The sequence below is a fragment of the Lissotriton vulgaris genome, chromosome 4_1, assembly GCF_964263255.1.
Source record: "Lissotriton vulgaris chromosome 4_1, aLisVul1.2, whole genome shotgun sequence".
In the NCBI taxonomy this organism is placed as follows: domain Eukaryota; kingdom Metazoa; phylum Chordata; class Amphibia; order Caudata; family Salamandridae; genus Lissotriton; species Lissotriton vulgaris.
Window position 1 is genome coordinate 240,824,385 of NC_141691.1, and position 25,420 is coordinate 240,849,804.

General features: G+C 46.6%; 1 protein-coding gene across 2 annotated transcripts in view; it reads right to left on the bottom strand.

The window, feature by feature from the left end:
- The window catches only part of LOC147718624 (neuronal PAS domain-containing protein 2-like), a 552,138-nt gene that overhangs the window by 16,537 nt on the left and 510,181 nt on the right, over positions 1–25,420 (bottom strand). For both annotated transcript variants that reach the window (XM_086918582.1, XM_086918581.1), the window contains one exon: positions 19,991–20,514. In XM_086918582.1, coding sequence (XP_086774708.1) covers positions 19,991–20,514 — 524 coding nt within the window. The remainder of the gene's footprint in view (positions 1–19,990; positions 20,515–25,420) is intronic.

Consider the following 25,420-nt stretch of genomic DNA (forward strand, 5'->3'; position numbering starts at 1 on the left):
TAGCAACCATATTACCCAACGTGACCCATTGAGTCTGAGCAACAGTGCAGTCGTTCGGTTCCCAGACATTCAACAGACAGCGCCTGGCCTCAGGCAACAACACTACCCCCGTCACTTCACCCATAACCACATGCACTCGCGCCAAAATGCCGCCACCTCCGGGCACTCCCAGAGGATATGCAAAAAAGTAGCCAGCATACCACATCCGCGCCTACACAATCCATCCACAGAAAAACCCATATGCATCAGTCGTGGGCCCGTGACATACACCCGATGCAGTATTTTAAGTTGCACCCGTCTAAGACGTGCCGGAATCGCAACCTCCTTAGGGGAGGATATCGCCGCCTGCCAGTCTTCATCGTCCAGTTCTAATCCGTCACCGGTCCAAATAGTCCGCAATTGCAAAAGGAGATCCGAGCGATTATTGATAAGTTTCTTGCAAATGAGAGATATAGTGCTATCGGGGACGTACCCATCAAGCACTCTATCCTCAAGAGGGGAGGCCTCCGGGATAGAAGTGTCAGCCGGAAAAAACGAGTGAATCGCATGACGGACCTGGAGGTACCGGAAATACTCCCTGTCACTCAATTTATATTCTCGCTGCAGTGTCTCGAAGGTCTTGACTGTACCCTTGGCCCAGAGGTCACCCACCCTACTGATACCAATGAGGTCCCAGCTGTCGAAACCCTTCGACTTCCACAGACCGCCTAGCGCTTCCGAGGCATACAATGGGGTAGATTTTGTCAACCTATCCGTCCAGCCCGTGGCGGCGGTCGCGCTTCCCCAAACTCGTACAGCCACTGCCGTAGGGCCCGTGAGATGCTTGCGGTCGGCTCTGGAATAGAGTGCCCGATTGTAATCTCCCCCAGGGAGTTGCCATCTATCCATCTCAAACGCGGGATTAGGGACAGGGCCGTACATGGCATGGTTCAGAGCACTCAACTGGGAGGCCCAATAGTAGCGCCGGATGTCGGGCAGTGTGATACCTCCATCGTACCAGGGCAAAGTCAATTTTGCCAGTGCGATGCGTGGTCGCCCAACCCATACCAACCGCCTCTGCAAGCCCTCGATCTCTCGGAAGTAGCTAGCTAGAAATTCGTTTGCTGGAGGACCTTATGACTTTTCAGAGAGCAATAAAAACATTCTTGTTTTAGCTGTCCCTCTTATGTTTTATCTTTTCCTGTTGTGTTATGTTTCTCCTTGTCTTTGCGCCGGGACGCTCCTTGGCTGGAGTAGCTGTGCGCACAATAAATTAATATAACATAACATAACATAACAGGTACCAAATTAAGTGCATTTTGAATGGCATATAAAAGGCGGGGTAGAGACATCATTTTGAACAGCGCCGCCCTTCCCAAAGGGGATAGTGGCAGGCCACACCACGCCACAACATCCGAACGAAGCCGGGAAAGCGGAGGCAGCAAATTCCGCTCATAGCGGGTTTTGGGGTCCAGTGAGATGTAGATCCCCAAGTATTTGAAACCATCCCTAGTAACCGGTATCGGACAATGGCGGGGAAGAAGGAGCTCATCGTCCGTGAGTGGATAGATACAGGATTTGGCCCAGTTAATAACAGACCGGAATTCCTCCCAAAGGAACGCAGTACGTCGAACAGAACGCCCAACGACTTACGAGGAGAGGTAAGGTACAGCAATATATCATCTGCGTAGAGTGATATACGGTCCTCGAAATCAGCCGACCAGCGGATGCCCTTAAGCGATGGTTCCCACCGAAGCCATGCAGCCAGGGGCTCAAGGGCAAGCGCGAAGAGGAGCAGCGACAAGGGGCATCCCTGTCTCGTTCCCCGCCCAAGGGTAAAGGGCTCCGAAGCCCTACCGTTAACCACCACCTGTGCCAGCGGCTGCTCATACAAGAGTCTAACCCATCCAATGAATTTGGGGCCGAACCCAAACTTGGCGAGAACAGCCCACAAATATGGCCACTCAACCGTGTCGAAGGCCATCGAGGCATCAAGGGAAACCAAAATGGCCGGTTCCCGAAGAGACCCCGCCCTCGTCAAGACGCCATGGAGGCGACGTAGGTTAAGCGCGGTGTTTCGGTGGGGTATAAATCCAGATTGGTCCTGATGGATCAAGTCTGCTATCACCGTAACCAACCGATTCGCCAGAAGTTTAGCAAGAATTTTGGGCTCGACGTTTAAAAGCGAGATCGGCCGATATGATGAGCACTGATCACGGGGCTTGCCGTCTTTATGAATGACGACAATGGATGCCAGTCTCTGATCCCGAGGAAGAGAGTCGAGATCTTGCGATGATAAAAACATCTTACGGAGATACGGTGCCATTTTGTCTGGGCAGAGTTTATACAATTCCACCGGTATACCGTTGGGGCCCGAGGCCTTCCCGGACCGAAGTGAACGGATAGCGAGCGCTACTTCATCGGTGGAAAAATCCGCCTCCATAAGCTCCATGTCAGAGTCCGACAGGCCAGGCAGAGTGATATCTCGAAGCAAAAGATGCGAATCCTCTTCCGGCCTATCAGAGACCGGCGCATAAACCGCCTGAAAGTGACGGGCAAATGTTCGGACTATGGCAGTCGGGTCCACGACTCGAACACCATCCACACTCTCAACAACAGGCACCACTCTGTTCAATCTATCCCTTTTATCCAGCCATGCAATCAACTTTCCCGCCTTATCACCCACATCATACAAGCGCCCCTGTTGCTCACGGTGCATCGCTTTAGCGGCATCAGTGACCAGCGTCTTATAGTCAAATTGTTTCAGGGCCATGGAATGCAGCACCTCCGGAGTGCCCCCAGTCCCAACCTGGCCCTCCAAGTCAGTGATCTCATTTTCTAGTTCCACCACCGCAGCATTTCTACGCCTCCTTTCGCTGGCAATGAGGGACAGGGCCTGACCACGAATCACCGGTTTGTAGGCCTCCCACAATGTAACCGGGGAGGAAACCGATCCTTCATTCTCTGCGAAATAGTAATCCATACATTTCACTATCTCTGACCTGATTTTAGGATTACAAAGGTGCCAGGGTTAATCGGGGCGACCCGGCCCTCGGCACCCAGTTGCACATCAATTGTGAGCCAAAGCGGAGAGTGATCAGAGATCCCCCTGGCCAAATGCCTAATCTCCCGCACCGAGACCATCTGTGCTGCTGGCATAAGAATATAATCTAATCTCGAGAGGCTCTTGTGGGCACCTGAGTAGAAGGTGTACTGGAGCTGACCTGGGTGTAGCTGCCAATCCCAACATATCCAGCAGCCTCCCTAGCCAGAGCTGTGCTGCAGGCAAAGTCCTGGGGGCGCTGCGATCAACATCACCACTAACCACTAACCACAGAGTTAAAATCGCCGCCCACCACCAACATGTCGCCAGGGAGCCCCAGGATCACCTCACCCAGATCAGCAAACGTGGTAGACTGCAGGCCAGGGGGAACATACACAGACAAGAAGGAGACAGTTTTCCCTTCCCACCGTCCCGTAATGGCCGCATAGCGGCCCCTGTCGTCCAACACTACATCATCTATCTCCAATGGGAGGGAAGTACGCACCATGACCCCCACCCCTCTCGAGCCAGAAGTGAATCCCGAGTGCGCTACCATACGGTAACCACGTCTGTTTAGTGCACGGCATGCATTGCCCACCAAGTGTGTCTCTTGAAGCAAAATCACATCTGGAGTACAACGTTTCAAATATTGCAATACAATACCCCGCTTTATTCTATCTCCAAGACCGTTAACGTTCCAACTCAGCATCCTAAGCTCCCCCCCCCCATACCGGCATTGAACACCCAGCCCCCCACGCCTGGGAAGAAGCACACAGAATCGACAACAGGAAATGTAGCAGCCTCGAACAAAACAAAAAGAAAAGGACCCCCCAACCACCCTCCGGGAACCCCGAAACCCCCCCCCCCACCCTGCACCCCTGCATTAGACCAGAAAGCCACCCCAACTTGCAGTGTGCCTGTCGCCCCATAAAACTAACCTACAAGAAGAGAGAGAAAGCCCCCAGAGGAGGAAGAGGAAACCCGAGTCCCCCCACCCCCAAGTACCCATAGTAGTAGCAAGTCTATTAAAAAGCCACTGCTAGAAGTCCAAAGTAACCAGTTCGCCGCTGCAGACTCACTACTCCTGTTCGGCCGGGCCGCCCTCGGCACCTTCGGGGCCCTCGCCGCCCATATGATGTGATGGCAAAGTGTCCAGCCAGTCACTGGCCACTTCAGGGCGATCGAAGAAAAAGGCCCACTCCTCATACTCGATCCTCAGCCGGGCAGGAAAGAGCATGGCATATTTCAGACCAATATCCTTGAGTCGTCTCTTCACCCCGGTGAAACCCATGCGCTGTTTCTGGACCGCCTGGGTGAAGTCTGGGTAAAAACTGACCGAGGCATTGTCAAATTTGGTAGGACCCGTGGTCCTCGAAGCTTGCAGGATAGCATCTCGGTCCCGGAAATTAAAAATCCTGGCGATGATGGGTCTCGGTGCGGCTCCCAGCTTCGGCTTCCCGCCGGGAACTCTATGTGCCCGCTCCACTGTGAAAAAGTTACTTAGGCCCTTAGGCGCAAGATGTTTAAGGACCAGATCTTCCACCAGAAGGTCCGTGGAGACGACTGGTGAGGTCTCCGGAACCCCCACAATGCGAACGTTGTTGCGCCTGGCCCGGCCCTGAAAATCCTCCAGCCGGCGGGCAAACTGGTCGTTGGAAGTACGGAGCGTGCGAACCTCAGCCTGAAGGTCCGAGACATCAGTAATCAAGCTCGCAGTTTTAATATCCAGAGATTTGACCCGTTCATTTGTCTTACCCAGATCAGCCCTGATAAGATTAACCTCAATCGCCACCGTATCGATCTTGGCAGCACGAGTCTCGTATTGATGGCCCATGTCGGTCCGAACACTGGTAATGGTGCCCATGATGTCCCTCAGTGTCGGTTCCTCCGATGGTGGAGTACCATCCACGGTCCCTTCAAGAGCCTTACTCGCTCCACCTGGGGACCCTTTCGGGCGAGTGTAGCGCTTTATAGTCTGGGTTTGAATGAAGCCCCCACGATGCGTGCCCTTGGTGTTCCGTTTCTCGGCATCTGCCTTGCCCGCCATAGTGGGCTTCGAACTCCCACGGAGTCGTTGCAATCTGGTCAAAATGATCATGCTCTCGATGGACCTCAAGGGCAGGAGGGCTAAGAACCAGAGCAGATTCAGGATCTGTAGCAGGGACGAGAAGATGAATGGGGCAGCCGTAGAGCGTCGCAACAACGGCCCAAATCGAAACGGAAAGTACCACAGGGGCTGTGGGCGTGCCCAACTGGCCGTTGTTGTTGACTTGCCACCTGGGTACCACGGGGACTCAAGGCCGGGGACGGTCTACGATGTAGGCCACAAACTTCAGGATGCAGCAAGTCCAGATCGCGGCGTCCGATTTCGGTTCCGAAAAAGTCCTCAGAATCAGCAGGGCATAGTCAACAAGTAGCCGTCGATAAAATCAGGATTTGTGGCAGGATAGATGCGGGAGGCAAAGAGGGTCTCAGGAGCCCTGTGCTCACGCGTCCATCTTGGATCCGCGAGAAGCTCCTCCCCCAAAGTCGCAGTTTTAACGGAGAAGGACCGTTCTCCTATTCTGGACCTTGAAAAACGAGGGATGACAAGGCGTGCAGGATAGTTTGAACTTAGAGTCCTTGATTGATGGTATTTACAAACTCTCTTCCTCAGGTATTTAGGGCCGATATCATTGACTGTCCTGTAGGCCAGAGTAAGTGCCTTGAATTCACTTCTTCTTCTAACAAGCAGCCAATGGATGCTGTGTAGATGAGGAGAAATGTGATGCCTCATCGGAACATTTCTGATAAGCCTGACTGCCTCATTTTGTACAGTCTGCAGTTTCCTGACCATATATGCTGGCAGACCCACATACAGACTGTTTGCGTAGTCAAGTTGTGACCTGATCAGCGCATGGACTATCGTTTTCCTGCAGTCCATGGGTAGAAGTGAAGGAATCGCCGTAGGGCCCTCATCTGCAAAAGTCCTGTGACGAGGAGACATGGCCTATCTGGGTCTTACATGACAGAGTGGTTTCCATTTTGAAACCCAGATTCGTTGCCAACAGCACTGCGAGGGTGAGGGAGATTGAGCTCCGCAGGGGACCAGAGGTCGGATAAAAGGGGGGGCACCTGATTAAAAACAGTACCTCTGTTTTTCTGTGTTCAGCTTTAGGCAATTAGCTGTCATCCATGCTGAAATGTCCATAAGACATTGCCTATTGTTTGAAAAAGTGGCCTTAGAATGATCTTGGAAAGAAAACACAAGCTGCGTGTCATTAGCATAGGAGATAACATTGACACCGTATCGCTTTACCAGAGGGGTGAGGGGGGCCAGATAAACATTAAAAAGGGTTGGGCTAAGAGCCAATCCCTGAGGTACTCCACAAATCATAGGGCGACAAATGGAAGTATATGGTATCACCTGAATTCTTTTGGAGCGTCCTTCAAGAAAGGAACTAAACCCGGTTAAGGTGGTCCCTGTCACTCCCAACTGTCTAAGCCTGTCCAAGAGGATCTTGTGAGACACAGTGTTGAATGCTGCCGACAAGTCTAATAGCACCAGCATTGCGTAGCTCCCCCTATCCATTGTCTCCTGGACAGTTTCTGCTAATTCAAGTAGTGCTGTCTCAGTGCTTAATCCTGCTCTGATTCCAGACTGAGTATCGTGAAGTCGTTTATTAGAGTCAAGAAACTTTGATAGTTGTTTCTGCACTTCCTTTTCAAGAAGCTTAGCTGGTGCAGGCAGGTGGGAGATTGGTCTGAAATTTTTCAATATTGCTGGGTCTGCATTCTCATTCTTGAGGATTGGTTGAACCACAGCAGTTTTCCAAATGCTTCGATAGATGCCTGTTTCCAGTGAGGTATTCCATAGTTGGTGTAGAGCAGGAGTGACCAGAGGTGCTAGCATTTTAAAAAACCTGTCCAGGCATGGGTCAAGTGGAGACCCAGATTTAATCATTTCCAAATTCTTAAAAGATGTGTCCGGGTCAAGAGGACTCAATTCTGATCATGTATTTGTTGAGGAGGGGAGAGATGGTTTGATAGTGCTGTCTCAGGAAATGCGGCATAAATGTCTTGGATCTTTTCCTGAAAAAAGACCGAAAGATCCTCACAGAGAGTGACAGAACAATTATTGTGCTTTCCATAGTTTCTGCTTTAACAAACCCTTGGACAATATTAAAAACTTCCCTGGTGATATTGTCTGATGCTTTGATTAGCTTTGTGGTCCCTAATAGTATTACGTTTTAATTTGTAAAATTCTTTTATTGCTTTCTTGTTTATACCTTTTGCCTCAGGATTGTAGGTTTGGTGCCACACCCACTCAAATTTTTTGCAGCGGATTTTTGTTGAGCGGAGTTCTTGCATGAACCAAGAGTTAGAAGGGTTTGTTTCTAACCAATTTCGCTACTTTCATGGTGGCTATTTTGTCTAGGGTTTAAGAGACCCAAATGTTAAAGATTACGGCGTCACTGTTCGGGTCTCCGGTAGATATAAAGGGGAATTTGCTCATACCGGGCCTAGTACTTCAGGAGTAACTTTCCTCCAGTCTCTTCGGACTTCTTGTTCGAGTTTCCTAACATTGTGTTTAGAGGGGTTAGTTAAATGGAAAGGAAGTAGGCTGTGGTCTGACCATATGAGGGAAATAGGGTCCTCAGTTGTTAGAGTGAGGATGTTAGAAAAGATGAGGTCCAACGTAAAGCCAGCCACGTGTGTGGGTTTAAGGACCAGTTGTTTAAGGTTCAATTCTGTCAATGTCTCTGCTAGTTGGGTGGCCATAGGACATAGACCATTGTCCACATGGATATTGAAATCGCCCAAGACTATGAAGTTGGTATATTTTAGTGACAGGTCAGCTATCCTGTCGCATAATTCCTATATCTCAGCGGGCTTAGATACAGGTGGCCTGTAGATCAACATTCCCGCAATAGTGTAGGTGGGGGAGATTGAAATATTAAAGGACAATGCTTCCAACAGGTCAGTATGTTCAACCTTTTTGTGTGAAATCTCCAATTTGTTCCTTATGATGATTGCAAGTCCACCCCCCACTTTATTACCCCCCGATTTTCTGTGACTATTTTATAGCCACTCGGGATGGCCATTATGATATCTGAGTTAGAGCTCGCTCTCAACCAGGTTTCTGTCAAGAAAATAAGATCCCAAGTATTAGATTCTAGCAAGAGCCAAATATTATCTGAATGCTTTGGCAGAGATCTGCAACTGATTAGACATGCTTTATCTTTGGTAATTGACTGATTGGTAATTCTGAAAGGCTAAACCATGCAGATAGCAAACAAAAAAAGCTGTAAACTAGCATCTAAAATGTCACAATTTTAGGAAAGTAATTAAATAGCAAACACGTGCTTTAGAACAAACAAAACAGAACTACTTATTACCATGTCACCAAAATCTAATGGGAACTGGGGAGAAAGAGGAAAAGGCCTAATCTTGCTCCATATGAAAAGCCCTAATCCATCCAATGGCACGGCCCTGGATATAATCTTTAGAGAGTCAATTCATCAACATAGAGTGATCAGTGGTATCAAAGGCATAAGAGAGTATTCTATGGTTGGGAGACTGATGCATAGAAAATGTTGAAACTTTGTTACAACATTACCTAGATTAAAATCACAACGCCGGCAAGCAGAAGTACTGTCTACATAGGCATCTTCACTGGCAGATAGTACTCAAAGTTAGCTTAACGTCTGCAGCCTAATTAACCCACCAATGCGTTTATGTGGGCTTTTCTAGTTACATGCAAGTGGATCAATTAAGAACCAGCTTAGCAAGTAAGATGAGCAACTTCTGTTTACTAAAATGTGGCTCTACACTATAACCCCCTTGCAGCCACACATCCTGCACCTCTCAGTCCTCAGAATCGTGTGGCCTTGTACCTGGTGAACCGGCTGTTCCATTTTCTGTATATTCCCTGAGAGGTTTACTGCATTGATTGAAACAAAATACAAGGCAGACTGCAATGAGCAATAGTTGGGCTGCAGAAAAGTAAGCCATCTGCATCAGTCATGGAAGTGGAGCACAACTCATGAACAAAGTGGTGATGATCCATCTCCATATTTGTGCAGCCCAATTCCTCTTCTGCAGCCAAAGTCTGTTGCTCACAACTCAGTTTTTGTTTTTCTAAAGGGAGTGGCCCTATGCCCGGACCAACTACAATGGTTCTTCTGCCTGTGGTGAGGTGTCAAGTGGAAAGTCGCCATGAAGAATCCAACTCCTGAGATGCCAATGGGGAATTCACCAGGGGTTAAAGTGCCCCCTACCTGTGCTAGGGATAGGAGGCATTGACCACTCTTTAGGGAACACACTATACATGGCTTACTCATGAGACGGTCAATAAGCTTACCAAATTATTAAATAATTTATATTCTGAAATCTTTTAGGGAAATTGACTCAATGCTTGATACTGAATGATCAGGTAGGTAACTGTGTAGCTTACTCTACTAGGGATGCCTGAAGAAAATTAACCACAACTGTTGGACAAAGGGATCAGACAAGCAGCTGGCATGTGTTTGAAAGAGATTTCTATTCTGTTTATACAGTTGAGCTCCTTTGTCCATTGGTCACTGGAAGGGCAGTTGGTTTATCATGTTCCTAATGTGTAAGGGGCGTCTGTTTGTGAGGTAGAAATCTTCTCTCTGGAAGATATTCAACCAGATTAATCGATGGTGGGTTTAGCGATTTAGTGGCTTTGCTGTACTCATCATTGCGGGTTGTTCTTGCCAACAGAGGTTATTTTATCTGCTTGATAGCTAGTGATGTTATTGTTTAGGGTTGAGTGAATAATGCACAGACGTTTGAATATTGATCAGGTCATGGCTGCTGCCCAGTAAGCTACAGATTAGCTTCCACTGCCTTTAGACAGATACCATTCTGGCAGTACCAATTTGTACCAGCTGCAGGCAGTGTAGGTCAGATTAACCAAAGCCTAACAACTGGAAAATGCAAGTCTGCTCAGGAAATGACAAGGGACAGTGTATCTATTTTCAAGTGCTTTGGTGAAGTATGGGATTTTTATTTGTGCTAGTAGTTTCAGGGCGCCAAAGCAAGGGTCAGTGAATTTTATGATCAGGGGATGTGGTGGGTTCAGGAGGGAACCTGGAGTTAAGTAGCACTTCAATTTATATTGCTAGTCCACTAATACCTAGAATATTATTCATTTGTGTGTGTGGGTATGTGTGTGTATGTGTGTATAACATATAATTTTTTGCAGTTTTGTATAGGCCTAACTGCTACTGAGCACTTTACAAGAGACCCAGATGTTACTTACTTTTAGCACAGGGATATAACGTGATTTTGCCCAAAATCTCAGGATGTTGAGCCAAAGTCAGGATTCAAACCAGTTCCAAAGTTAGAATCTGGAGCCACCTGGCCACATCCCCACCCTTATGTTGAGGTTTGTGGGTTGTTGAGAGGAATTAGGATTCTCCAGTATTAGGGGTGTCTTTCATAGATTCACATGCCTGAATCATTCCCCGTCGTCGGAGTGGGAGTCCCACGGTACATAAAATAGCAATAATATGCCATAAATATGCAGTAAATACCCATTAGAATAAACCAGGAAGTAAAGTAGCCCAGCTACAGTAGGAAAAAAACTTCCACATCTATGACTATCATAGTCGTTTTGTATAGTCCAAACTACAGCCAATCAGGCGCCAGCACCCACCAGAATGTTCTCCCCAGAGGCTCAGGCTCTCAGATTTTCTACCGCACGTCGTGTGAAGGGAATCTCCCTGAGCTCTGCTCAGTTTCTTTTGTAATATCTCTACTTTCTGGATTTACAATGTCTTCAAGGAAGTCTCTATTCAGAGCCTGTGAATCCTGTGGTAAGCTCCGGCTTTTTAAGGAGGACCCTCATAAGAAATGTATATATTGCCTCTACCCAGATCATCTAGTCAAAGACTGTAAGATCTGCAGGAAATTTCCTCAAAAGACCCTCAGAGACAGAGAGGGTCGGTTGCTTTTGTGGCTACAAAGACTAAAGGATTCAGATAAGGTGTCTGAAGTTGGCAGTATTGCCTCGGGTTCCACCTCAGTGTCTAGAAAGAGGCCTGCGTCTGAAACTCAATCCTCTTCTGGGGCTAAGGTTGCTAAGAAAAATCAACCTGCAAAGGATTCTGACAAGCCTTCCTGTTCAAAGGCTGCCCCTTCAGGCAAAGGCTTAGAGAGTTCTTCTCATAAAAAGCCCACCAAGAGTTTGCCTCAGAAGACTGTTCAGAGTTCTTCTCAGGACTCGTCTTCAAAGACGCCTTCAACTGTCTGCTCGTCGACGAAGACCTCCGCCGACGCCTCTTCCACGTCGACGATGACCTTCTCATCTCCTAAATCGTCAATGATTATGACGACGGCAGCGTCTTCTCCAACCATGGTCTATGTTACGGTAAGACCTATCTCGTCGACGACGGCCGTCGTCGATTCCTCGTCGAAGTCGAGTCTGAAAGCCTTGCCGTCATCGAGAAAATCGGCAGCGACAGCATCGTCGACGGCGCTGCCACCGACGAAGGTAATTCCGTCGACGACGATCTTCCCGTCGACGAAGACCTCCTCGTCGATGACGAAAATCCCGTCGACGAGGACCGCTCCGTCGACGACGTCCATCCAGTCGTCGACGGCAGACCCGTCGACGAAGATCATACCGTCGACGAAGAGCATACCGTCGACGAAGAGCATACCGTCGACGAAAAGCATACCGTCGTCGAGGAGCGTGCCGTCGACGGAGATAAAACCGTCGACGAAGGGCATACCGTCGACGAAGGGCGTACCGTCGACGAAGGGTATAGCGTCGACGAAGGACATACCGTCGTCGAAGGACATACCACCGACGAAGGACATGCCGTCTACGAAATCCATCCTGTCGTCGACGGTTTCAAAGGAGTCTATGATATCGACCACTGGCACAATGGAAAACGCGCCATCGACGCCGCAATTTTCATCCTGTACCGCGTTGCAAGTATGGTCTCCGTCTAAGGTTTTCTTCACACCAAAACCGATGACGCAAGTTCCTGGCCGTCTTTTGGATTCGGATAGTGAGGAAGAAACAAATCAGACGTTCGGAGTGGCTACAAGTCCTTCTGAATTGAATATCCAGTTAAAAGAGGATGATCAGGAGGATGATCCTCCAACGGTGCAGATGCCGTCCCAGGCGAATTCCTTGCCTCTCACACAAGTGCCTATGGCTTTACTGTCCAATCTTCAATACATGTTGGACGATTACTACAGAAGGTTTCCACCTTCAGAAACAGCGTGCTCAGAGCCAACTACTCCTAACACTGAGGTTCCGATACCAAGTTTGCAGCCAATAGTTCCAACATCACCTGCTTCACAGGTACAGGCGGAAGGAGTCGATCCTTTGTCTTCTGAGGAGGAGGAACAAAGGGAGGAAGGTGAAGTTCAAGATGAGTCGGAGTGGGATGGAGATCAGGAGCACACACCTTCCCCTTCGCGCCAAGCAGTTTCAATTTCTCCGCCGGTGGACGTGGTTAGCTTCCATCTCTTGATGGAACGTGCCACTAAACGTTTTCATATAGAGATGGAGCATAAGGAGCAAGACTGTTTTCTTTATGACTTTAAAGATCAACCAAGGAAACAGATTAAGTCAATTCCCATTATTGATTTCATCTGGCAGGAGGGGATTAAGGTCATGGCAACGCCGGCGTCCATTCCTCCTGTCCTACCACGTTTAGAAAAGAAGTACAGGGCACCAGACAAATCTCCAGCATGCCTTATAGGACAGCCAAAACTGGACTCTGTAATAATTCAAGCAGCACAAAAGATGGCTAGGAATCCCTCATCCCCGCTGACAGCCCCGCCTGACAGGGATGGCAAACGCTTGGATTCTATAGGAAAACGCGTATCTACAATGGCGGCGACAACAGTTCGAGCGGCAAATTCATTGGCCATCTTAGGAAGATATGACCGACAAATGTGGTCTGATATCGCACCATATCTGGATCTTCTACCTGAACCTTCAAAAGCTGAGGCGCTCAAGATACTTCATGAAGGCCAAAGAATCTCGGAGGAGATTATTGACTCAGCTGTGGATGTAGCCTCAACAGGTTTTCGGCAGCTGGCAGGAGCTGCGGTTCTTCGCAGGCAGGGTTGGTTGCAATCTACTTCTTTTAGGCAAGAAGTCCAACATAAAGTGCTGGATTTGCCATATGATGGTGAATATCTGTTTGGACCTCAGGTGGAGGAAGCCTTACAAACTATAAAGAAGGATTCTGAAACTGCGAAATCCTTAGTGTCTCTTCAATTTCGAAAGCCGCCCTTTCGAGGAGCGAGAGGACGGGGAATGTCCTCTACCAGAGGTGGATATAGCCAACAACCTTCTTACAGGCAAAACAACCAAAAATACCAGACTCAACGCTATCAGTCTTACAACCAAAGAAAGCCTTCCTATCCCCAAAACAGGGTTAGAGCAAGTTACCGTGGAAAGGATAAAAGACAATGACATTTTTCACCTGCCGCCACCGCTGCCCTATTCAAAAGAAAAAATTGGAGGGCGAATATCCAAATTTTACTCAAGTTGGCAGTCAATAACATCAGACAAATGGGTCCTGGACATAGTGTCCAGGGGTCATGCCCTAGAATTCGAAAGATTTCCTCCAAATGTTTCTCCAAAGGGACCCCCCCCAGCTCACCTGAAGGAATTATTTGCTCAAATCAGATTAATGATACAGAAGGGAGCGATCGAGAGCATGCCTCAAAGGATGAGAGGAATGGGTTTTTACTCCAGATTCTTTCTAATAAAGAAAAAGAATGGAGAGTGGCGCCCGATTCTAGATCTTCGCGCTCTGAACAAGTACTTGAGAAAATTAACACTCAGAATGCTATCGCTCCAGGAAATATTGCATCTTTTGGCAGCAGGGGATCACATGGTCACCTTAGATCTCCAAGATGCATACTTCCATATTCCAATTCTTCCTCGCCACAGAAAGTTTCTGCGCTTCAGGGTGGCTGGCAGGGATTACCAATTCAAGGTTCTTCCTTTTGGACTACGATCGGCGCCGAGAGTTTTTACCAAGGTTCTGGCTCCGGTGGCGGCGCATCTCCGACTAAAGGGAATCCAAATATTCCCATATTTAGACGACTGCCTTATAAAGGCCAGTTCTCGAGCAGTCGTTCATTCGCATCTACAACAGTGTCTACACCTGTTCAAATCCCTGGGCCTTTCCATCAACCACGAAAAATCCAAACTGGAACCGTCACAAAGACAAGCTTTCTTGGGAGCAACTTTGGACACTCAGAGACTCCGAGCCTTTGTCTCGGAGGAGAGACAACTCAGAATAAAGAACATGGCACAGTAACTGTTGTCAAAAAAGTCAGTTTCTGTTCGGATATTCAAATCCTTTCTGGGGATGGTCTCTTCTTGCATCCCATTGCTACCGAACTGTCGCCTCAGAATGAGGCCCCTCCAAGAAGAACTGACCCTGCAGTGGTTACAGGTCTCCGGAACGTTCGAAGATATGATCAGGATCACACCGATAATGCAAAACTCACTAAGATGGTGGGCGCAAAGACGACATCTTCAAAAGGGGTGTGCGTTTCTCCAGGAGCCACCAAGCCTCACCATCACAACAGATGCGTCTCTCGAGGGCTGGGGAGCGCACCTTCAAGGCCTCACTATCAGTGGCAAGTGGTCTGCCCTGCAACAGCGTTGGCACATAAACCGCTTGGAACTGAGAGCCATTTTTCTGGCGCTCAAGGCGTTTCATGCAGTCATTCAAGGTTCCAATGTGTTAATAAAAACGGACAACACAAAAAGCATGCACTACGTCAACAAGCAGGGGGGAACTTGATCTCTCCTCCTCTCCCAGGAAGCCCAGGAGTTGTGGACGTGGGCTTTGGAACACGATGTACATCTGCAAGCGGTGCACGTTCCAGGGATAGAGAATGTCTTGGCAGACACTCTCAGCAGGACGAAGGTCTCCACTCACGAGTGGGAGCTTCATCAACAGACGGTGAATCACATCTTTCGACTATGGGGTCGCCCAGACCTAGATCTGTTTGCTACGAAGACCAACAGCAAATGCAAGCTCTTTGCAAGCTGGCATCCCCAAGAAGACTCTCAGGGGAATGCGTTTTCACTGGACTGGTCCCCGAGTTATGCGTACGCATTTCCACCAATCCCACTTGTACCAAGAGTTCTGCGGAAAATGAAGAAGGAACCGTGCAGACTAATCCTGATTGCACCCAGATGGCCGCGCCAGTATTGGTTCACGGAACTCCTCCTACTATCAGAATGCAAACCAATTCAGTTGGATCCAGTCCCGAACTTACTCAGTATGCAGAACGGTTAGGTCTGTCACCCAGATCCAGCATCTCTGAAATTAGCAGCCTGGCGCTTGAATACCGTGAGTTCGCCCACTTGAACATCCCAGAGGAATGCAAAGAGGTACTAGCCAAGGCGAGGGCACCATCCACAATAAAGACTTACAGTCTGAAATGGAGACGTTTCTGCATCTGGTGTCAGGCAAACGGAATTCACCCGTTTTCAGCAACACCGGAAGAGATTCTACCGTTCTTCCTACATTTGGCAAAATTGGGTCTATCTCACGCAACTTTAAAGGTGTTCCTGGCAGCGATATCCAGATATCGGCAAGACGGGACTACTTCCTTGTACTCGGCTAGGATTGTACAACAATTCTTCAAAGGGCTCTTTAGGATGTTCCCTCCAGTACGTCGACCTCCTCCGATGTGGCACCTCAACGTGGTCTTGGCACAACTGATGCGTCATCCTTTCGAACCCATTCACAAGGCTGACCTCAAATATCTCTCGTGGAAGGTAGCATTGTTACTGGCATTGAAGAGTCAGTGACCTCCAGGCCTTTACAATTCAACAGCCTTTTCTGCAATTTACAAGCGACTCTGTAGTGCTCCGCACTAATCCAAAGTACATCCCCAAGGTACCCTTGGAGTTCCACCTCAACGAACCTATAATTCTGAAAACATACTTTCCTAATCCGCAATCACAAGCAGAAAAGGCATTGCATACCTTGGACGTCAAGAGATGTCTTAAATTCTATCTGCAGAGAACATCCGCCTTGCGTTCTTCCAATCAGCTGTTCATCACCTACGGTGCTATTCGTAAAGGGCAGGCAGTTTCTAAACAAACAATTGCAAGATGGATTTCTTCTGCCATTGCCTTTTGTCATATGCAAGCGGGGCGACCGCTGCAAACAGCCCCTGGAGCTCATTCCACAAGAGCAATATCTTCATCAACGGCTTTGTTTGCTGGAGTTCCAATTCAGCAGATTTGCAGAGCGGCTACTTGGGCTAGTCGCCATACATTTACCAAGCATTACTGTCTGGAGACAGCCAGCGAAACAGATACGTCTGTGGGTCGAGCAGTCCTGCGGAACCTTTTCAAATAAGGTGAGCCTCTGTTTCCCACCTCCTTTATTACTGTCAGGCGCTGTTTATGCTATGTTTGTTACATTTGCTTGCAGGATTGTGTTCTACTATGCGTAAACTATAAGTGTATACTCAGTTTATACTGTTTTATGTACTATATACTGACAAGCTTGACAAACATGATCATCTGCCTGACAAGGATGTACTGCTAACTACTCTGATTCAGGCATGTGAATCTATGAAAGACACCCCTAATACTGGAGAAGAACAATAGTTACTTACCTGTAATCTGTGGTTCTCCAGTATTGGTGTCTTTCATAGATTCACATGCAACCCGCCCACCTCCCCTCAGAGGCTTTTGTTAGGCTATTTTGAGTTACCTTCACTCCTTGCGAGAAAATCTGAGAGCCTGAGCCTCTGGGGAGAACATTCTGGTGGGTGCTGGCGCCTGATTGGCTGTAGTTTGGACTATACAAAACGACTATGATAGTCATAGATGTGGAAGTTTTTTTCCTACTGTAGCTGGGCTACTTTACTTCCTGGTTTATTCTAATAGGTATTTACTGCATATTTATGGCATATTATTGCTATTTTATGTACCGTGGGACTCCCACTCCGACGACGGGGAATGATTCAGGCATGTGAATCTATGAAAGACACCAATACTGGAGAACCACAGATTACAGGTAAGTAACTATTGTTCGTTGTGCTTATTCAGGGAAAGCACCCATTTCAAGATGCTGATGAAGCAATTGACTAAGACTCGATTGAGCCACTGTTTTAGAGATCTACCTGATCAGCTAGTTTGGAATTAGCTCTGCTGATTTCAGTTAAATTTGGGCATCTGTGTATCATTTTAGCCTACTTTTGTGTGCTTTGTAATATGTGCATCTTATGGCTAAAGAAAGCCAAATGGTCAAGGATGAAGATTCTGTTCATTCAGTTTCAAAAATAATTGGAGTACATTTTTACATTAGGTGGCCATTTGTGGCACATGCTATTATCCTAGCCATCTTTCTGCCACTGTTACTGCTGAGGATTGCTCGCCAGATCGTTAATTACAAATAAGGCGAACAGTTTTGGTTTGCCATGTGGCGTACCCTTAACACCTTAGCTGCTTTGGAACGTCCAGCTCCAGTGCTGAACGTTCTATTGCACAGGTGCAGCTGGAACGTCCAACGGCCGACGGCAGCACTCCTGAGGTAGTGGTGCTGTCGGCCGCTGGTATAGGCGCAGCACCCAAGAGGTTAACTAGGTTCACTCAAAGTGGGCCAGAACAGTGCGTTGTATTACACTAAAAACTGCTCTGTTTTCAACACATGCCTGAAGTCTGATAATTTGTGCCTCTGCTGAGGAGAGTGCATGAATTAAAGACAGGGCTGCAGTTGAAACCTAAGGGCTGAGCAACATCCATCAAGCTCCTGGTGGGACCTAATACTTATGTTATTGAAACCAACTAATAAACATCTTACTTGGATTAATTACCTGGCTACCATCTGCTTTATATCTTCATTTACCACAACACCTAGCTTCATAATTAACTAAAGGTGAACAAGTCTCTGTTTAAAGAGGTGATAGGCATCACCCGGCAGGTGGGTGCAGTGTGTTATTGCATCCGCATGCAAGGAACATTTGAAGGGTGGTCCCTATGACCCACTTTCCATGTTTTCAAGTGGTTCCCTGAGGGGGTACGCTGACTATGCGTTACCTCATATGTGGAACATAGTCAGTGCGCCTTCTGACTACTTCTTTGCCAGTGTGCCTGCATCTGTAATACATTATGGCCCTAAAGGGCCCCCTCATTTCAATAGGGCCATGCACCCATGCAAATAAGGGACGGTCTCTAGTGCTTAGGTCAGTGTGCCATTGTAATGCCTCTAAAAGGGGAGCATAAGAAATAGGGGCAAATGTCTGTAGCTCCTCTAGGACTCTTTCTGGCATATGGATTGATGTATAAAGATCTGTTATTCAGCACCAAAATGCCCTTGGGTGAACATGCGCTTTACAAATTCACATGTTATGTTATACTGTTCAGGAGCATATGTAGGGCAGCAAAGAGGCTCAAGGAAATACACAACTTTTATTTAGGTTATTTTAAAGGCACACATCTGACATAAGAGTCACTATAACACTGTGCACAGTGTCTTGATGGTCGCAAGTCTGCGATTCCCAAAAGCACAAGTCACAATGAACTAAATGCACATTGCATGTTAGAACATTCTTACATGTGTGGTATTCATACTTGTGATATATTTTCCAGTGTCCGCATTACATGTATAGGTAGTGTTGCCGGACGTCCCGGTTTTTAAACATCTTTCTCACCAAAAGGCTGTACTTTGCACACATGCCCCTGTTTCAAAGATGGTCCACTCATTTTCTAAGCCAGGCAAATCTTATTTTGCAGCAGTATAGAATTAGTTAGTGTCCTTATCAGAAAGCAATTCGATTAACAGAGATGATGTTATGCGCAAAAGATGCATTTAATTTCCCCTTTGTGATTTATTGTCGTGTGTTTTCTAAGTTGGTGGGTGCTGTCAATTGGTTATTCTGTGCTAAATCACTGGGAGCTACCCTTGACAAAAACCTGAACATGCAGAAACACATCAGCAGCGCAACAAAAGGAGCAACTTATCAAACGAATATCCTAAGAAAACTCAAACCCTTCCTCCCCGAAAATGACCTCCAACTTGCTGTTCAAGCTCTAGTACTCCCCAGAATTGAATATCGGAGTGCTACCTTTTGCGGGCTTCCCAGATCGATGACGGCCCCCCTCAGAGCCTTCATCAACTCAGCTGCCAGACTCATCACTGGCTCCAAAAGAAACTGCCACATCTCCCTAGACTTAAGAGCCCTCAATTGGTTACATTTTGAAGCTAGAGTTCAACTGAAAATCGCATGCATGACACACAAGGCTATTCATCACAATTCTCCAAGCTACATGGCACATAAACTGGTACTATCTTGTGGCAATAGATACTCCAGAAGCGCTAATAACTTTCTACTAAAACACAACGATTTTCTAAGAAGAAAACATACAATCAGGCCTTCTCTGGGATTGCCCCAAGGCTTTGGAATGCACTACTTCCTTAAACCAGACGGAATCCCTCCACTCTATTGTTCAAAAAAGAAATTAAAGCTGTTCTCATGTCCAAGTTCACATGAACTATGTTTACATGCTGTCATTCTTTGTATGATGTGCTCCGATCAGAACTATTTTTTGTTTCTGTCTGTTATTTGAGTCTTATTTGCTATACCTGCTTGTAAAGCTCTTTGATACCCGCAAGGGTCTTGTCCGCGCTACATAAAACCTTCAAAATAAATGTCTCAGGTACCTGCAAGATATTATTTCTGTGACTTCTATGTATCTGTTACGTCTCGTTTTTTTCTTATTAAAATCTGGTCAACCTTTCTCTAGTTCTTTGGTGCAAAATAGATGTGCCTGGTTGAACACACAGACATGCTTTCGTACACTTTTTATGAGACCTCTATAATTGAAAAGGAAGTTGGTTCGGTTTCAAAACCTGAACCTAATTGCTTTGTGTTTTAATGTTCAGTATTTCAAATGACAGTGACCTAAAAACACTGTAAATATAAAGACAAATATTTAAATATACATACCTCAGCTGCCTATCTTGACTGTAATCAGATGACTGTTGTCTGTTGTTTATGTCCGTTGGTACCTGAGCCGCAACTGTGATAGGATGAGTCTGTGAGAACATCATGGCATTGTTGTAAAGTGGCAAGGCTATACTTGTGTGAGTCTGAATAGGTAGCACTGTTTGCTGAGTCTGATTGCCTCTCATTACATGCTGGTGCTGTTGTGGTTGCTGGTGCTGTTGAAGCTGTTGGTGCTGTTGCTGCTGTTGTTGTTGGTGCTGTTGCTGCTGCTGTTGCTTTTGCTGCTGTTGCTGGTGCTGCTGTTTCTGTTGTTGGTGTCTAAGTTGTTGCTGTTGTTGATGGAGTTGTGGCTGCTTGTGCTGCTGCTGCTGTTGATGCTGATGTTGTTGCTGTTGCTGATGCAGGTGCTGCTGCTGAGGGTGCTGCTGTTGCTGCTGCTGTTGTTGCTGCTGGGGAAGCTGCTGCAGCTGTTGCGGTTGCTTCTGCGGTTGTTGGAGCTGATGTTGCTGATGCTGGTTATGATTCTAAATTTATTGTATAGAATAAAAATGCACAAATGATTATAAAATATGTCAAAAATAACTAATTGATTCAATGAGTTTTATCAAACACTACACAATGTACCAAACCACCCTAGGATCCTAGCTATTTCCATGCCATCTATGTAACCTTCACATATATCAACAAAAGATAAATATGCATGCACTAACTACCAGGAGAGGGTGAGATTGTAATATACTTTAACAATACTTATTTTTGCACTGAAGAAAATATTCATAACATTATTATTTTGCAATGAGCAGTGGTCGGGCTTCAGTTTAAGCCCTAGTATGTGTATGCTATCCATTGTCAGCCATTTCACTCTGTTATTGGAGCTGAAACCTCAGCCAACAAGAAAGTCTAGCGATGCAGAAGGGAGAGGATTATTGTGGGAAATGTCAGCTCTATAAGTTCTTCCAAACGTAAAGTGAACCTTCAAAGGCACAAATCGGTCTACAGCTGGGATGCATGCAAAGGGAAGCTGCTGCTTGTACTTTGCGATAGTGAATATTGTGACAAGGAGAGGCATGACATTTGTAAAATGTACAGGGATACAGAAGATGAAACTGATAAAAAGAGTACGGAGTGCAGGATACAGAATGACTTAAATGTGAATCTTAGCAACTTGCAACTAGATTGATGTGGTCTCTGAAATGCAGATAGAAGCCCCGATTGAAAGTTGAGTGGAGTGATATCCCCAGGTGCTATACTGCCCTGCCCAACTAACTGTAAATGTTTTGGTGTTTCTGCATCCAGATTTCACAGGCGCAGGAACACCATACCTGATAGTACCCATTTCCATACTGCAAGAGGAGTCTGTTCCTGGTCACCCGGTCCTTGTCGCTGAGCAATGCCCGATCCCCTTTTAAGGTATGAAGGGGGCGTGTAAGTATGTCCCTGATAGGTCACATCCTCCGCTTCTCTCCAGCTAGCCCCAGCGCTTCTCAAAGCAGGTGTGAAATGACAGAGTTAACTCCCATGGCAACAGGAATGCTGTGTGGAATCTGACCCAGATAAGCCAGTTCCGTCCATTATAACAACATCAATTCATAGACCGTGGATTTAGGTGCAGAAATACTGTCTGGAAATTTAAATCTAGCCACCCAGTATCTATGCACCTAAATCCACCCTACTCCTAATCCACTTCTGCACACGTTTCATTTCAGGGAACTCAAAGACACACACAGGTTTAAGCAGCAGAGGGGGGTGCTAAGGCAATCTGACTTCACTCTGCAGTCTCGGCAAAGTTGTGTGAAATTGTGGATGGAGATGTGCAGGCAGCAGGGCGAAGAACATGAGTGCTTAAAACAACCACAAGTGGGCAAGGCCGATATGATCACATGTATATGGAGGCTAGGGTGCCAGCAACAAGACTAATGGGACTGCGTGGAGGGCAGGAGGCTCAAAGGATATGGGGTGTATAACGGTACTTCGCAAAATAAAACACGAGAAGGAAAATACAAAAGGGGAGATGGTTGTTGTTGGGGAAAGAAGTTGAGGCAAATGTAGGGCAAGAACAAGAAGGGCTTAGGTAAGTTACAGTAATAGGAGGGAGAGGGGGGCTATTGTGTGTGGTAAATTCGTTACTAATCTTTATCTGAAAAAGTTATAAATAAAAGAAAAATAATCTAGCATGAGCAGGCTTAAAAGAGAATTATTTCTTGACTTCTAGCTACTATCAACCACCTAGCCTTGAATGAGGGAAGTTCAATCTATAGCACTATAGTTAATACTATGGTAGTGTTGGGGGTGGCGGGGTGTCTCTGGTCATACAAGCTGACTGCAGTCATTATTACATTCATATGATGAGCTGGTGAATGTTCAAATGAGCTGCTAAATAAAGTTCATATGTTGCATCAGCGGCTCTTTAGATTGTCCATTTTTGTGTCGTTTTGCAATCACAAAACTGTCCCAAAGAGACTAGTTAGATAAAAGCGGACTCTTCTTTGAACCAGTAACTTCTAGTTCTTTGCACAGATTGTAACTCATAGCTGGTGGGGGTATCCCTACATTATTGGGTTAGCTTTTCTCTTCATAATACATGACATATTCCAAGAAAAGCGATTCGAAAGGACTGACTCACACGGATCAACAGTGAATGTTTCATTATAATGGTGTATGAGGTTGCAATGGTGGTGGCTCTCAAGTTTCTGAATTTTTTATTTAAAGTGTGCCAGCTCTGCATGCAGCAAAACTGACTAAGTTTTAAAAAAATTGTATGAATAGAGGCCCTGCAACAGGATGTTTCTCACTACTATGCATAGTCGGGAGTGATTTCTTTACCTACGAGTAATCTTCATTACCCCGATTAGGTCCTCTATCGTCCTAGTCATTACATAGTGAGGGCGGCCCTGCCCTGGACAGTCGCATACCACGTTAGTATTTTTTTAATGTCCATTGAATGGACAAAAACTCTGCCCTGCTCTCCCTCTTCTTGAAAGTACACAAGCAAGAAGAAAAGGCAGGGTGATAAAATCACTGGTAAGTAAAGAAGTCATTACCCCCTCATGTGGTCCTCCTCGTTCAGTCATTACACAGTGAGGAAATCACGAGCCACAGACAAAAGAAAGGTTTGGACTGACACAAATGTATTCAGAAGACAAAAATAAATTACTGCATTGCAGTGGCCAAAACCATATGATTAAAATTACTTGCCATGGGATCATCAATATCCAATCGATAATGTTCAACAAAAGTATCAAACAATGGCCAGTAAGCAACCCTACAGATTTCCTGGATCTACACCACCCACCTCCGCACAGGAAGCTAAGATCGATCTAGTGGCTCTGCCCTGGCAGAAGCTGGAGGTACCAGATCAAGAAAAGCGTACGCCTGACATTTAGCTTGTTGTACCCAGCGATTCAAGATAAGTCATCACCACTTTGCCTTTCTGAACATTCCCAAAGGAGATAAATAACGATTGAGAAAGGCCAAAAAAAGAACCAAGCATCTCTAATGACTGCCTCTCAAGAAACATGCCATCAATTTTAGACTATGGAGATGACTGAATGATAGAAAAAGAAACTGCAGATGTGATGGAATAAACAGGAGTTTGATAAACTGGTTCCAAGACAACTTGCGAAGCAATGGAAACCATGGGCAATGAGGCCAAAACTGGGCAATCAGTGTCACCGATACCCTCTCCTCCTAAATCTCAAAAGAATCCTCAGGAGAAGGGGAATTGGAGGAAATGCATAAATCACGGCTGTTCACCAAGGAAAGGACAAGGCACCACCACCCAAACCCCCTGGTTGATTTCTTCATTTGTTCCTGAGCAACTAATTGGAAGCATCACATTGGAGCTGTTGGCAAACAGGTCCATCCAAGGGGACACCCATGTGAGACAAATCTGGTTAAACAGACGCTTCGTCAGAAGGAAAGAGACCGAAGAGGACATATTGCGGCTCAGACAATCTGCAAGGAAGTTGAGCTCCCCTTGGATGTAGACTGCTGTGAAAGACCAAAGATGGATTTCCACCCAAGCATTTATCTGAGATGTCAGGAAATTCAAATGAAGATATCTGGTCCCCCCCTGCCGATACAGGTAGCAGCGAGCCACCTGGTTGTCCTTGCGTACCATCAGACAATGACCCTGAAGGAGGGACTGAAAGAATTGGATTGTCTGCCACACTGCAGCCAATTCCCTCCAGCTGGAAGAATGGCAACTGTCCTCCCTTGACCATGGACCCTGAGCCTCCAATTCTCCCAGTGTCGCACCCCATCTCTGCTGGCTGACATCTGTCATGAGCAACAGAGGAGGGGAAGCAGAAAAGGAACGCTGCGAGTCAAGTTTGCAGAATTCAGCTACCATGCCATGGTCTTAACCGTCCCTGGTGAGGAAGGGACTGGATAGTTGTACTGACCTGATTCTGGGCTTTAATTGGCCAACAAATGATTTGCAAGGGGTTTTAAGGGAAAACAATACCAAGGAAACACAGCTATGGTCTCTGCTAGTAACCCTTGAAGCTAAAGCCAGAAACAGGTTGGAGCAGAAGACAGAGTCATCAGTGATTGAAAAGTGGACTGAAGTACACAACTCCTGTTCGCAGGAAGAAACGACTTGACTTGCTGCATGTTGAAAAGAGTGCCAATAAACAGTCTCTGTTGAGAAGGCATCAGATGGGACTTGCCAAAGTTGATCTTGAAACCAAGAGACTGCAAACAAGTTGTTACTGACACTGCCTCCTGAGCCTTCAGGAGAGAAGAACCACATATTAGCCAATCATCGAAATAAGTGAATAAAGAAAACCCTTTGAGCTGCAGCACAGCTACTCCAGGGGCTAATACCTTGGTGAAGGTCCCGGGTGCCGTCGACATACCAAATTGCAATACCTAATACTGAAAGGGAACTCCCTTGCACCAAGAACCTGAGAACCCGCTGACTATGGGGATAAATAGGGACTGGGAAATAGGCATCTTGCAGTTTGAGGGTTGACAAATAATTGCCTCAGTGAATGAAGGGAATGATTCCCTGCAGAGAGATTATCCTGAAAGAGTCCAACTGAACAAACTTGTCAGGAATTTTAGGTCCTGAACAGGCCCCCTTGTGGACTAAAAACAGAATGGAATATAGACTGAGACCCTTCTTGCCTGGAGGAACTTCAACCACTGCCTTCTTCAAAAGCAACTTCTCCACCCCTTCCAGGAAAGCCATTCTTTTTTTGTGTATTTCCTGATAACAGTGTAGCACGGACCATTGGTGGAGGAGAAGGATGATGAAAAGGATTCCTGTACCCTTTCAAAACAAGTAATAGAACCCATTGGTCCGAAACAAAGCGCATCCAATGCTCGGGAATCAAAATAAAACAAGACCATACTGCCATATAGAAACTTCCCACCTGGTTGCCGCTGGGAAGTGGGTTGACCAGACTGGTTCTGTGGTTGGGATTT